Here is a 12,987-nt window from a genome sequence, read left to right on the forward strand (position 1 = left end):
AGTCATAACAAGAAAAAAAGAAAAACCGGTCCGGATAAAAAAATCATAACAATTGCAACTTAGGCTTTGATATCCAAAGGGCCAGCCCCTCATCAATAGCCCTCGTCCTCAAGCTGTCTGTAAACATGCCGCGATCTGCCGGGATCCTTGCGCATTGTTTGGCCGGACCCGGTGAAACCCACTGTAGAGACGTCAGAATCTTGGATCAAACTAATAGAAATTTGGGGCATATGCAACATACCTCGCGCGTTCACACTTTCGCCGGTTCGGAACATACTGTCCTTCTTCCCAATCTTGCTCTTGCTAGCAAAGTCCTTCCATTTGTTTTTCCCTTCCTCTAGCTCACGAGTCGCCTTGACCTTTCGGGGCACCTTGGCGGGACGAGCAGGCCCATCGCCGACCTTACTCGGTTCTTTGCGAGCCTGGTTGGCCAGCGCGGGGTTGATATCTGCCGCAGCGGAAATCACGCTCGAGTTTGCCGGTTGGATCACCGGCGACTGTGAGGAGAGGTTTCCTGAGGTTGCATCAGCCTTGCGCTTTCGCGAGTCATTGTTGGAGATGGGTTTAAGGTCTTTGGCGCTTAGGGACTCCACTGTGGCGTAGGACTTGAAGGAGACGATGTAGACGGGGTTGCTAGTAGAGCCTGTAATAGAGGTGATGCGCGCAGGGTAGAAAGAATTGTCGCCCGACACCCAGCGAGCCAGAACATTCTCGTTGACTGAAAAGGACGCCGGGGCCGGTGGTTCTTCTGCTTGTTCGACTGTGGGTTTACGGTAGCCTGCCTGGTATGCCGGGTGATCTTCCTTGGACCATTTTTCTTTTGTCGGAGGCGGCGGCGGAGGCTTTGCTGCTGGTGCTGGAGGTGCGGATGGCTTGAGTTCGGCGATGGAGGTTTCGGTGAGGTTTATGAGTTCTTCTAGCTCAGCTTTGAGACTCTGAAGTTCCGAGTTATCTGGGTCTACCTGCAAGCTCGATTGGACCGTTTCAAGCTGTGAGATCAGCGGTTAGCAATACTTTCATACTAGTACTAGTAATAATCTCGGATGGCAACACACCTGCAGCTTGAATTCTTTGACTTCTGCTTCAAGGGACGCCACGTCGGCCATGGTGATCGATTCTGTGAAGGTAGAGATATATGACAAGAAAAGAAGTTGTAAACACTGCGCAGAGTGACGAGAGGCCTATACGCACCCGCAGGACATAGAATGCGGAGGACGCGTTAATGTTGATGATAGAATTGAAAGGTGACGTGCGGCCCCGATTCCGATTCGGGATGAGACATGTCACGTGATTTGTCTGGGCGAAATATTTGGATACAAGATTAGAAAAAGCCGGGGAAGAGGAAGAGAAAGGAGAGACAATCCTGTCTCCCTTGTATCTCCTTCTTTTCTCATTCCCATCTCATTGGAGTAGAGATAAAGAAGCAAAGCAATGGTACTAGTAAAGAAGCGCAGCCGCGCGGGTAAATGTACTATGTTGCAAATATGGATCGTTCAGCAACACCTCGCTTTCCTGTGAACCCCAGTACTTTGTACTCCGTACACTATCTTTACTACCCTCATATACTTGTAAGTTCACTCCGTACTATGCACAATACGTACTCTGACTGCCAGTCCATGGAGATCGGGGATCTGCACAACGAGAATCGCCGAATCCTCCCAGTTCCGGCCAACGGCCTCCGACTCGACCGAGAGCGATAACAGAGAGTACAGTACTCTGCACAATACTCTTGGTGTGTCCCAGAAACTAAATGATCCCACTGTCCAGCAGAATCTCAAGAATCTCATCCGGGGTACAGAGTACAGTACTGAAGACTACCGAGAGTAGCCGGATATATATCGCCCCGAAAGTCGGAAGACATACATCATCTGGAGTTAGCGGATTTAAGGACGGATGATCCCAGCCGAGGTCATGAATCACCACTGTTAGGTGTAGCTGTACTCGTATATCTGCAATCCCATGTTAACACACCATCTGTAGACAGTGTAGCTGTATTCCGTGAATATCAAGTTCTTTTAACATTATTATATTTATATAGGCTCCATAGAACTGCGCAGAATGATCCGCAAGCCGATTTATAAGCAGTGCCGTTTTTGCCCCGTTTAGGGCGGCACCCTCCGATCAGCCCGATGATTGGCTACCATCCGCGACATCGGCCAATCACAACCTGCCAAAGTCGTGCCGCCCTTGGCCACCGCCTCATCCCCCCTCCGCTCTACTCTTTCTTTCAGGTTATCCACCCTGCGACAACTCCTTCCAGTCATTCCACCATTCTGCTTCATTTCTGATTACTGTCTCCGTTATCCGGATTACCTGTTTCCCTCGCTTGACAAAGGTCCCAATTCGTTCTGGAACGCCTCCGATCATTGAAGGCCTGCTCAATCTCGCTTTCTCACCGCATCCGGCCCTCTTGAAAGCCCCTCATTGCAGTCATTCGCGCTCCTGGCAAGAATTTCTTAGCGGCTTTTCGCTGTCTCTTATACTGAAATCCCGTGCCCATTTCACTGCTATTATTCGTGACATCATCGCCTGACTGATCTTTCGTGTCCTCTTCCCCGGTTTATTCCTTGGTGAATTTTCGGGCCATCCGTGAATTTCTCTATCCGAAACGTTGAAGGCCTACACGCTACCTTACCGTCGGATTGCATCTGGTTGTCATCAAGGAACTCGAATTGCTCGTTTAATGCGTGTTGAGAGGCAATCTTAAGCTTGTGACTGGTTCGAGACATCCACGATACAACGCCTCGACCCCAACAGTTCCCATTTTCGTCGTCGCGCCAGCTGCGACCCCTTCCATCGATACGACAAACGGGCGGGAGGCCCGGCCACTCTTCTAATTTAACGATTCAAATTAACGAAGATACCCCCTTACGTCAGTAATAATCATGACAGACTACAATTCCCTCTACCAACAAGGTCTCTACCTTTCTCCTGATCAACAAGATCTCCTCCTTGCCGCCCTCTCTTCAAACAATCCGTCGCAGAAACAGCAGAATAAGACCCCACAGACGAAGACAGAGCCGAATGGCACACCGAACCGCGCATCTGCGGGCAGCGTCAACGTATCTCCATCCGCAGGCAATGACCCGCTTGGAAATCAGTCCGGTGGGCTGGGATATGGAGATGACGAAAGTCCTTTTCTCGACTTCAACCCCGACGCGGATTTCGACTTCCAAGGGTCCGAGAGTTTGATTGGAGATATCCCCGGCAGCGTTCCACCCTCAGATGACTATGAGCCTGGTGATAAGAGGAAGGACATGGACGGAAAGTCAGAGAATGAGAACGAAGAATCAGGAGGTAAAAAGAGAAGGGAGAGTGATGGACAGGCCAAGAAGCCGGGCCGGAAGCCATTGACTTCGGAACCGACTTCGGTAAGTTCCATGTCGCTTTTCCACGGTCTGATTGATCATGTTGTACTAACCTGGTGTCCTGTAGAAGCGCAAAGCTCAAAATCGGGCCGCACAGCGGGCATTCCGTGAACGCAAGGAAAAGCATCTCAAGGATTTGGAGACCAAGGTGGATGAACTGCAAAAGTCATCTGATAATACGACCCAGGAGAATGGTCTCTTGCGTGCACAGGTGGAACGGCTGCAGGTTGAACTCAAAGAGTATCGCAAGCGTCTCTCATGGCTTACCAGAGGCAATGGAATTTCAGCAATGAGTGCCATTCCGGGGGCCTATTCGAGGAATATGCAGGGATTGAACAACAACGAGTTCCTCTTCGACTTCCCCGAGTTTGGAGATTTGCCCGGTTCGCACATCTTTAACAACGGCCAATCCAGACCGACCGACGCTCAATCTATGTCAGGACGCAGTGTTCCCTCGGTACCTGGTGTGCTAAATCGTGATGCTTTGAATATGTCGAGAGTCAATGGTGGTCATCAGTCACCGGCTTCTCAGCACACCTCGAGATCAGAGAGTGGAACCCCCAAGGGTAGTGTCCATGATCAAACCGCAGCCAAACCTGGCTCGACTCACCACGTCAAGAAATCGACTACGCACGACACCTCCAATTCGGACTCCCCATGCTCCTCGTCGGATTCGCATCACAGCCAGGGACCCTCTTCCAAGGGAACCTCACCGGAACCCTCCCCCGCCGCGGAAAAGCCTGACTCTAACCATGTGCATGCATGTGGCATCGACGGCGAGAGCTCTTTCTGTGCACAACTCGGCCTTGCGTGTGGGAATATCAACAATCCTATTCCCGCTGTGAGAAATCAATCCGTCAGTGCTACAAATACGCCTCACGAGCAACCTGGTCAGTCGGAAGATGCTGGTCTCGATCTCATGGCCCAACAGAATGGGGGACAGTTCGACCCTGTGCTTTTTGGCGATTGGCGGGAGCCACAAGACGCCATCCTGTCGCAGGATTTCGGTACCTTCTTCGACGATGCCTTCCCGCTGCCGGATCTGGGTAGCCCGTCTCACAACTACAACGAGGTCATGGATCCATCAGCGCACAAGAAGAATCCCGTTGCGGGACTTGACAAGCTGGATGATGACGAAGTTGTTCCTGGTGAGGACCAGTCGCAGATGTTGTCGTGTAACAAGATCTGGTATGTTTCTATCCCTCCACTTCTGGATTCAAAGCTAACTCTCCACAGGGACCGTCTGCAATCGATGGAAAAATTCCGAAATGGCGAAATCGATGTCGACAATCTCTGCTCAGAACTGCGCACCAAGGCACGATGCTCAGAAGGCGGCGTCGTGGTCAACGAGAGGGATGTGACCGATATCATGGGACGCGCCAAATAAACCCGTTAACAGCGTTCTGTATAATGTTATTATGATCCGCGCCTTTTGTTACTCCCGCGATTCGATGTTGTGTTACGATTGATATGTTTGAGGTCTTTAATCTTCTCTCAGTATAGGTCTTGTTTGTTTGATGATTTTTATACGGCGAATATCGGGAATTTATCCTGTATGCATGGTTGGTTGGGTTCAGCATTGTATAGTCTCTTGTTGGGAAGGTTGTATATCAGAACGAGATTGTCTACAATGTACTATTGTGCCATTGCACATTTACCAGTGCGGTCTTCATCATTGATGGTAAAACCAGAAACACAACAGCAACATCAAGCCCCGGACCAAAATGAATATTCCCGTACCCAAAGCCTTGTATCCCATCCGAACTCCATGCTCCCAAAACAAAACTTCTGTACATCCAACAAACCTGAAAACACCACCAAAACACTCTTCAATTCCAGTCCACCAAATCAAACATCCCCATCTCCCTTACCCATCTCCTTCTCCCCAGGTGAATATGCCGGCAACCCAGCCTCAATCGAAACATCCGGCCTCGCCCACGCAAACTCCGTCTTCCGCGGTAACCCCAACATCTTCTCGCGCACGGCGTTCTCCAGCGCAGTCTGTCGTTCTTGCTCTTCTTGGGGCGACAGGAAGCGCGGGGACCCGTCCCAGTCGATTATCACGGCGCCGCTGATGTCGTTGTAGCGGGGTGGTTGTGCTTCGGTGATTTGTTTGGGTTTGGTTTCTGTTGTTGTTTTCGTTGCTTGGTCTTGTGCGACGGAGGGGAGTTGTGGGGATGTTGTGTTTGTGGACTGTGTGGAGGCTGACATTGGGGAATTGATGATTTCCCAGGTTGATAGGGTATCGGTATCTGGTGATGGTTGGTTGTGTAGCTGTGTATATCCTGGCGCGGGCGTCGAGCTGAAGAAAGGATTCATTGTGCCTCCTGCGTCTGTATATCTCAAAAGAAAGTAGTGATCTGTTTGTTTGTCCATGTCGGAAAAGAATGCTTCCAAATATTTACTCCTGACCCTGACAAACACGTGAATAGCATACCTGGGATAATCTCACATCGGCCCCACTGATGACGTACCCCGCATAATGTGAGATATGCCCCTATTAATGCTGACTGCAAACAAGGTACGTACGCCTTTAATATATGGGGTTATTACATACCCACTCAGCTTCTCTGGGAATCCAACAGCAGGGTTAGTGTTTGCATGGCGTTCCTTGGTTTGCTTGGGGGGATGTGCATTGTAATTAGGTGTGCATAAGTGAACTGCTTTCCTGTAAGTCCTGGTTGATTGCCCAATACGGGTGCCGCCGCTTTGTGAGGGCAGCACTTGAGCGCTCCCCAGCTGTTCCGGCAGCTCCCCGGCTTCCTCTGGCGGGCTCAGTGAGTCAATTCAAGGCGGCCATAATCCTTGGCACGTGACTATCACATGGCCTTTAAACTGCATACACATTAAAGCTCCCAGAACTATATGACTCCACCCATAAGGTCTATGGCATTGTTAAGATCAGGGCCTAAGGTCATACTTCGAAATTACATCCAAGATGGTGAGCCTAGCCATAGTCCCCTCCCTAAGTTTGGAGGGATTGCAGCAAGCCATGTTTGCGAAGGACTTTTTTCAAGACCCGACACAAAACATGGCATTATAAATTGGACATATTCCCATCATGCTCTGCTTTTTTGCTCCTACCGTTTCGATACACCACTCAAGAAAATTATCAAGACGTTGGCCAGGGTCTTCCTCGTAGTAGTGCCAACTCCGCTTAATAAAGCTTTTCAACTCAGCAGAAAATTCCTCAATTGAATTGAGATCAGGAGAGTAAGGAGGCAAATATACGGGCGTCACACCTGCATCCGAGCACATTCCCTTCATCCGCTCAGAGTGATGGAAGGATGCGTTATCCATAACTAGCACAGACTTCGGCTCTGACCACCTCCCACAGTGTTGAAGGGGCTGTTTGATAAAGTCCTCGAAGATACTGACCTCGATGGAGCTTCAAAAGACACGTGTCTTGCGTGTATGCAGGCAAGATCTGATTCTCAGTTAATTCCGTTGATGAGCGAAATTAGTTCTGAGCCTTGTATCGCAACAGACCTCCGGAGTACATGATTGTTCGATCATAGGTCTACCTCGTAGGTATATAAGGCTATAGATATCAAGGAGCATCTGAAATCAAGCATACAACTTGCCTAATATCAACGGCATCACGCTCCCCACTGCAAACGTTGCATGTCCAATGCCACTGTCAACATCAATGTCAACATCCCCAGCTCTCTCCACGACACCCCATTTCAGCTTCTTATAGACCAAATCATTCGCCTTCTCCTCCTTCCCTCCCGTCATTTCCTCATTCCCAGTCCCAAGAAAACCCCTTGAGGGCTGACAAGCAGCCGCCAAGCTCGCAGTACAACACCCCGCCAACGGGCTCGACCCGGGATATCTCTTGAATATCGCAACGGCGAAGAGGACGAGCGTCGCAGACCCAAGCGATATCATACATCGACGACGACGCACCACAGGCATCAAACCTCTGCCCGCTGGCTCAGTCTACATGCGTTCTCAGATGCTATTCTCAGAAAATTCCTCATATTATTCTCAATGGCATCCTGATCTCTCTTGAAGCTCAACGGCCCGTTCAGAATCTTCATATCGCCATCCGGCTTCAGTTAAGCAAATTCACATTTCATACCACAAACAGTCGAGGCTGCGAGTGCAAAGATATTCAAATACTAAGAGATCTTTGCTGTTGGTCTGCAACCATTCTCTGGACTTCCGACACCAACCGATCTCTCGAAGTCTCAAGGTCTTCGGACGCAGAAACACGTCCTATCAAAAGCTATGCGGCCAGAATAAACAAATTATAACCTTTCTAGTTGTCTGGAGGTTCAGCAAACGGCGGGAATACATTCGCGGGTCCTCTAACGGAGGAATCGACTTTTCTCAACAACATGTGGAGATATTTGGTACAGTAAGACTCGAAGCTTTCTAGATCGCCACCTATTGATCTTTGGTACAATTCTCGAGGACTTTGAAAAACTCGCCGTCATTCATGGTATTCTGCAAGCTGGTTAGTTTCGGTGAGGTCTCTGAAAGGTAGGACTTGTTAACTCGCTTTCTTTTCGAGAAGCTCTTCAGTGCTGGATGCTGACTCTAGAAGTCCTTGGCTTTGGACAGCTTTGATCAGTTTAGGCTCAGTGTGAGAGAAACGTCTGAATAATTTTTGTCACACTGGCCAGTGAGATTCGTTCCAGCTGAATATCAAGTGATTTTTTATGACCCATTTCGTAGCCAATTAAATTCCACCGTTTTAAACTGGGCCAGGTGCTCCTGCCAGGTAGTACTGTGTTCAAACGTACGTGTGACAGGAAGCTAGAGGCACTTGGAAGCAGAGGTCTAATAGGCCAGCATGTCTATAAGAAAATTAGGGTTATCTTCAACTAACTTACGAGTTCGTGGTCTACTGGACATGGTGGGTCTGCAAAATTATCGTTCAGGTAGGCCTACATAGACTGAACTGGGGTTTTGATTCTTTGCTGAGCTGGAATTATTCCAGCTTGTATCTATTCTATACATTTATGAGCCACGAGGTATTTAGAGAAGAATGGTAGTATGCCTTGAGATGATTTCGAATTAATAAGTCTCTAATACAGACAACAGTCACAACACATTGTCACAGGTCCAGTCTTGCAGGTTTTCTTTACTCCTCACGAAAAGAACACCTCTCTAGAACCTGTTTCAAGGCATCCTGAACACCAAAATCCTGTCCCTTGAGCTCCAACGGCCCCTCCACCCCTATCCAAACACCCCCATCGGGATACCTCACTACCTCAAGGAACGCACCCTTCAAGCCCCCAACCATCGTCGCCGCAAAAGCAAAAGCAGTACAAGCCTCCTCCCGAGCCCCGATCTCTTTGAAAAGCGCCCGCGACAGCTTTTCTTTCATAGTTTCGAGGTCCTCTGTTTCTGAAACTTCGCCGCAGAGAAGCGTGCGTGTGGATTGGTCCCTCATGATGAAGGTATTGTCGGAGCGGACGAACACTTCGGTAGATGGTTCAATTGTGACGCTTAGATGGTCGATATAGTATCTACAGTAGTTGTATAGGCTTTTTACGTCGCCTGTTTCGGCTTTTTGGTATAGGGTTGCGAGGTCGGGCATGGTGGCTTGTAGGAGGTTAGTCAGACTAATTGATTCGAATCTGTGGGAGATGTGACTCTTACCTGCTATTGTTTTCTGGTTGATCAAGAACTGTTCGAATCAAGAAAACTGATTGAAAAATTGGTCTTCGAAAGCAGCTGGTTAGCTCTTATAGCTTAGCCTGACAAGCTACTATATTATTGTTTGTCTTTTAATCTATGTCACGGCCAATCAACCTCTACAATTCCAAGCTGAGCCAGTACCCCTGCCCAGGTAACGTCACTATCACAATGCATGGTGCGACAGACAAAGAGAAGAATATGCTTAAAATAAACAACAGAAAAAGAGTACACAAGGTGAATAGCCGTCAGAGCGGTAGCCAATGAGCACTTCTGTTGACGTCTGCAGTTTGGAGTCATACTGCAGGTACATAGATGTCGGTGAGATATATCTGCGTAGACACCTCATTGCACAAGGACTAGACTCGGGTTGAACCAATGGGATCTATTAGTACTATGTAATTGCGCGCCGATGTATGCATGTGTACTACTTGGCTAAGGTTGCTTTATTTTGCTGAGTGCAGACAGAAGCAAAGAAGTGAATATACAACTCAATTGCATTTCTTTGTTAGTATGTTTTGGTGTGTCAGGGATATATGTTGGCCGTGTATATCCGATTACGGGGTCTTAGGGCTGGCTAAGTGTCAGACAGATTGCAAGGACGAAAACTCCAACTCCTGGACAATTGAGGATCACAACTGGCGCCTAAAACTCCGGTTCTATGCGTTGGAGATTGTAAGTTGAGTGATAAAGGTTTGCACTTCCTTGCTGGGTATGCATTTCGTCTTCATTACGGTGCGGTAAGTCATCATGAACAAATGGTGATGAGGTCTCCTGAGATATTTACAGTTGCATAAATAACAACTGATCTTGTGAGATACAGTGCCTCAAATGGTCAATCAAGACAGCAGCTCATGAGCCCTGGCTTATACGGAGCCATATCGTCCTGATCTATACGCCATCATCTTCTATGCTCTGCCATCTAATACCCATTAATACAGAGCCCGAACCATGTCTCGAGCATCACAGTATCCAATTTCCACCGTATGTAAAAATTAACGTATAATGACGCAGGTTGCCCTCATATAAATACGTCTTTCCCAGGGTGCATTCTTTGGTTACCAACCACCTTACTCGACTACAACGAAAGACCATTTCCAGCCTGTCCACCCGCCATGTCCCGCAATGTCTGCATCACCTCCGTTGAGGGAAACACCGGCTTCGTGATTGCCGAACTTCTCCTCAGCGATGAAAACTTCTCCAAAGCCGTCTCCTCCGTCTCAGGCCTAACCCTCAACCCCTCCGCCGAACGCTGCAAAGACCTCACCCAACTCGGCGCCACCATCGTCCCTCACCAGCCCGGCCGCGTCAAGAACGTTGCCGCTAGTATCAAGGGCACTAATGCGGACACGGTATGTGTAATTCCGCCGGCGTCGAAGCATAAGATCGATGTTACGGCGGAGTTGATTGAGGCCGCGAAGATGGCGGATGTTCCGAATATTGTGTTTCTTAGTGCGGCGGGCTGTGATCTTGCGGAGAGGGATAAACAGCCGCGACTGAGGGAGTTTGTTGATTTGGAGGCGTTGTTTATGGGGGCGAAGGGGGATGCGTCGTCGAGGACGGGGGAGTGTCCGGTTATTATTCGGTGGGTTTGCCCAACTCGGTGTGATTGGGTTCATGCTAATGGTTAGGGCCGGTTTTTATGCTGAGAATCTGCTTTCATATGCCCACCAGGCGAAGGAAGAGGGAGCTCTTCCTCTGCCTATTGGACAGCAGCATAAGTTTGCTCCGGTTGCGTTAGGCGTGAGTCTATCCTCCTTCATGTCCGGGCATAGCTAACAATACAGGACGTTGCACTTCTGGCTGCCCATGTCTTGTCAGGAAAGGGTTCTCACGGTTTGGATGACAAGCATCGTGGCCAATTGATGACCATAACTGGTATGCATCGCCCCGAATATAGAAACATAGGGCTAATGAGATAGGTCCCATCCTCTTAAACGGCCCAGAACTCGCCAAAGCAGCCAGTGAGGCCCTGAAAGCCGATATGAAATTCGAGGATATCTCCGAGTACGCCCTTCCCCTTCTTTCCTTTTATATTAACAGCTGGGAACTAACACAACACAGTCGCGAAGCAAAAGAAGTCCTCCGTAAGCACACCGACGTCGACGATACGGAGATCCAATTCCTGGTCGAATACTACTCTCTCGTCCGCGAGGGCAAGACGAACTACGTGGCTACGACTGCGTTCCGCGATGTCACCATGGGCGAAGAGCCGCAGAAGCCGCATGAGTTCTTCAAGATTTATGAAGAGGAGTTTGCGCCTAATAAGAAGGCGGCGAAGAAAAGGAAGGTTGATGGGAAGTGATTTGAGTATGCTATTGTCGGGGGGATAGGTAATAGTAATTGGTGTATGTCCGTTTCCATATTATTGACTAAAATAGCTTAATACTACCACTGTTGCTCTTATTCTAGTTGTGAAAGTCCGGGGCACTGCGGCCCGATGCCACATCGTGTCACAATCTGGGGTAATCGATGCGGAGTAAACAGGACGGACTATATATAGCCAACGCGGGGTGGTCTTCAATTCACTGACAGAGAACCGAGTTGGTTTATTCGTTTGTATCTGGATTGTTCTTCTTACTATACAGTTGAAGCTTGATAATCCTACGACAAGCTTCAAGATGTCCTCAGAAATCCCCCTCCCCAAAATGCCATGGATTCAGCTGGGAGAGCTCGATCGGGCTTCAACGTTGACGCCCCCACCGGCTCTCTTTCCAGAGAGCACCACGGCTCAGCAGAGGGCAGCAATGAGGTTTGGAGTTAATGGGAATGCTGTGTGTATGTGGCTTGAGCAACCACTTTGACTCTATACCAACATTTATATAGTCACTGGCGGCACAGGCATGCTAGCTCTCGCTTCAGCCCGAGCCCTCCTCGAACACGGTCTCTCTGGAATCGCCCTATTTGATCTACCTACTGCCATCGAAAAGGGACAATCAGCTATTGAGACTCTTCGGAAGGACTTCCCTAGCGCAAAGATACTGGCGGAACCATGCGACGTCACAGATGCAGGCGGAATGCGCGAGACTGTACAGAAGGTCCGGGACCAGTTGGGAGACCTTACTATCCTCTGCTGCTTCGCTGGTATGGTCAATTGCGTTGCGGCGGAAGATCTGTCCATCGAGCAGTGGAGACGGGTCATTGATGTCAACACGACTGGTTCGTGGATTGCTGCGCAAACTGTTGGGAAGTGAGTTCTTGACATCCTACCATCTCCCAAGATAAACTAACACAAGCAGACACATGATATCCAGCGGCCGCGGTGGGAAAATCGTCCTAGTCTCCTCCATCAGCGGCCACCGCGTCAACTACCCCCAGCCCCAGATCGCCTATAACGTCTCCAAATCCGCGGTCCTGCACATGCGCGACAGTCTCGCCGCGGAATGGACTCGATATGGCATCCGCGTCAACTCCATCTCTCCCGGATACATGGATACTGTTCTGAATGAGGGAGAGGACCTGGCGCCTTGGCGAGCGATCTGGGCGGATCGCAATCCGATGCGTAGGATGGGGTCGCCGCAGGAAATGACTGGGCCGGTCGTCTTTCTTTGTAGTGATATTGGGGGGAGTTATGTGAATGGCACGGATTTGGTTGTTGACGGTAGGTCCTTCTCTCCCTTGTATTTTCGCATTGCTGACGGTACTCTCAGGAGGTGGATTGGTCTTTTAAAACGAAGCCACAATTGTCAAGACTTCCTATGCCCTTAACCAAACCATGATGATCGGGCAAACATTGTGGTCTTCATGCCTGATCGCAGGCCAAGTGAGGCATGGATCGACTGTGCAGATGGAAGTTTTCTGATTCGAGCCACGACAGAGAATGCAGTTGTTGTGTTTAAGCAAAGTAGTAAAGTAGAACAGCTGTGTGCTCCTTTGCCTTCCTTTTCGCGATATATCATACGGAGTCGATTGCTTCTGGTAAGCGTGTGTGAATGTGAGCCAGTCAATTCATTGTTCTGGTCCAGTAGGG

The 12,987-nt window shown here is 49.2% G+C and overlaps 6 protein-coding genes across 6 annotated transcripts; 3 read left to right on the top strand and 3 right to left on the bottom strand.

Moving 5' to 3' along the window:
* Positions 1-92: 92 nt before the first annotated feature.
* ACHE_80759A (uncharacterized protein) lies at positions 93-1,106 on the bottom strand (the record flags this gene model as incomplete). Its single annotated transcript, XM_043284165.1, has 3 exons — positions 93-181; positions 242-989; positions 1,056-1,106. 3 exons carry the CDS (start codon positions 1,104-1,106, stop codon positions 93-95), a joined length of 888 nt encoding a protein of 295 aa, XP_043141372.1.
* A 1,779-nt stretch (positions 1,107-2,885) lies between these two features.
* yap1 (putative bZIP transcription factor AP-1/Yap1) lies at positions 2,886-4,755 on the top strand (the record flags this gene model as incomplete). Its single annotated transcript, XM_043284166.1, has 3 exons — positions 2,886-3,371; positions 3,436-4,556; positions 4,605-4,755. 3 exons carry the CDS (start codon positions 2,886-2,888, stop codon positions 4,753-4,755), a joined length of 1,758 nt encoding a protein of 585 aa, XP_043141373.1.
* A 461-nt stretch (positions 4,756-5,216) lies between these two features.
* ACHE_80761A (uncharacterized protein) lies at positions 5,217-5,744 on the bottom strand (the record flags this gene model as incomplete). The annotated part of the gene is made up of 1 exon (XM_043284167.1): positions 5,217-5,744. The coding sequence occupies one exon, from the start codon at positions 5,742-5,744 to the stop codon at positions 5,217-5,219; it is 528 nt and encodes a 175-aa protein (XP_043141374.1).
* Positions 5,745-8,460: 2,716 nt separating this feature from the next.
* On the bottom strand, positions 8,461-8,919 carry ACHE_80762A (uncharacterized protein; the record flags this gene model as incomplete). The annotated part of the gene is made up of 1 exon (XM_043284168.1): positions 8,461-8,919. The coding sequence occupies one exon, from the start codon at positions 8,917-8,919 to the stop codon at positions 8,461-8,463; it is 459 nt and encodes a 152-aa protein (XP_043141375.1).
* Positions 8,920-10,132: 1,213 nt separating this feature from the next.
* On the top strand, positions 10,133-11,322 carry ACHE_80763S (uncharacterized protein; the record flags this gene model as incomplete). The annotated part of the gene is made up of 5 exons (XM_043284169.1): positions 10,133-10,602; positions 10,649-10,760; positions 10,805-10,895; positions 10,940-11,024; positions 11,082-11,322. The coding sequence occupies 5 exons, from the start codon at positions 10,133-10,135 to the stop codon at positions 11,320-11,322; spliced, it is 999 nt and encodes a 332-aa protein (XP_043141376.1).
* Positions 11,323-11,638: 316 nt separating this feature from the next.
* On the top strand, positions 11,639-12,687 carry ACHE_80764S (oxidoreductase, short chain dehydrogenase/reductase family; the record flags this gene model as incomplete). The annotated part of the gene is made up of 4 exons (XM_043284170.1): positions 11,639-11,795; positions 11,844-12,207; positions 12,257-12,618; positions 12,668-12,687. The coding sequence occupies 4 exons, from the start codon at positions 11,639-11,641 to the stop codon at positions 12,685-12,687; spliced, it is 903 nt and encodes a 300-aa protein (XP_043141377.1).
* Positions 12,688-12,987: the final 300 nt, after the last annotated feature.

This window comes from Aspergillus chevalieri, chromosome 8 (assembly GCF_016861735.1).
Source record: "Aspergillus chevalieri M1 DNA, chromosome 8, nearly complete sequence".
Taxonomy (NCBI): domain Eukaryota; kingdom Fungi; phylum Ascomycota; class Eurotiomycetes; order Eurotiales; family Aspergillaceae; genus Aspergillus; species Aspergillus chevalieri.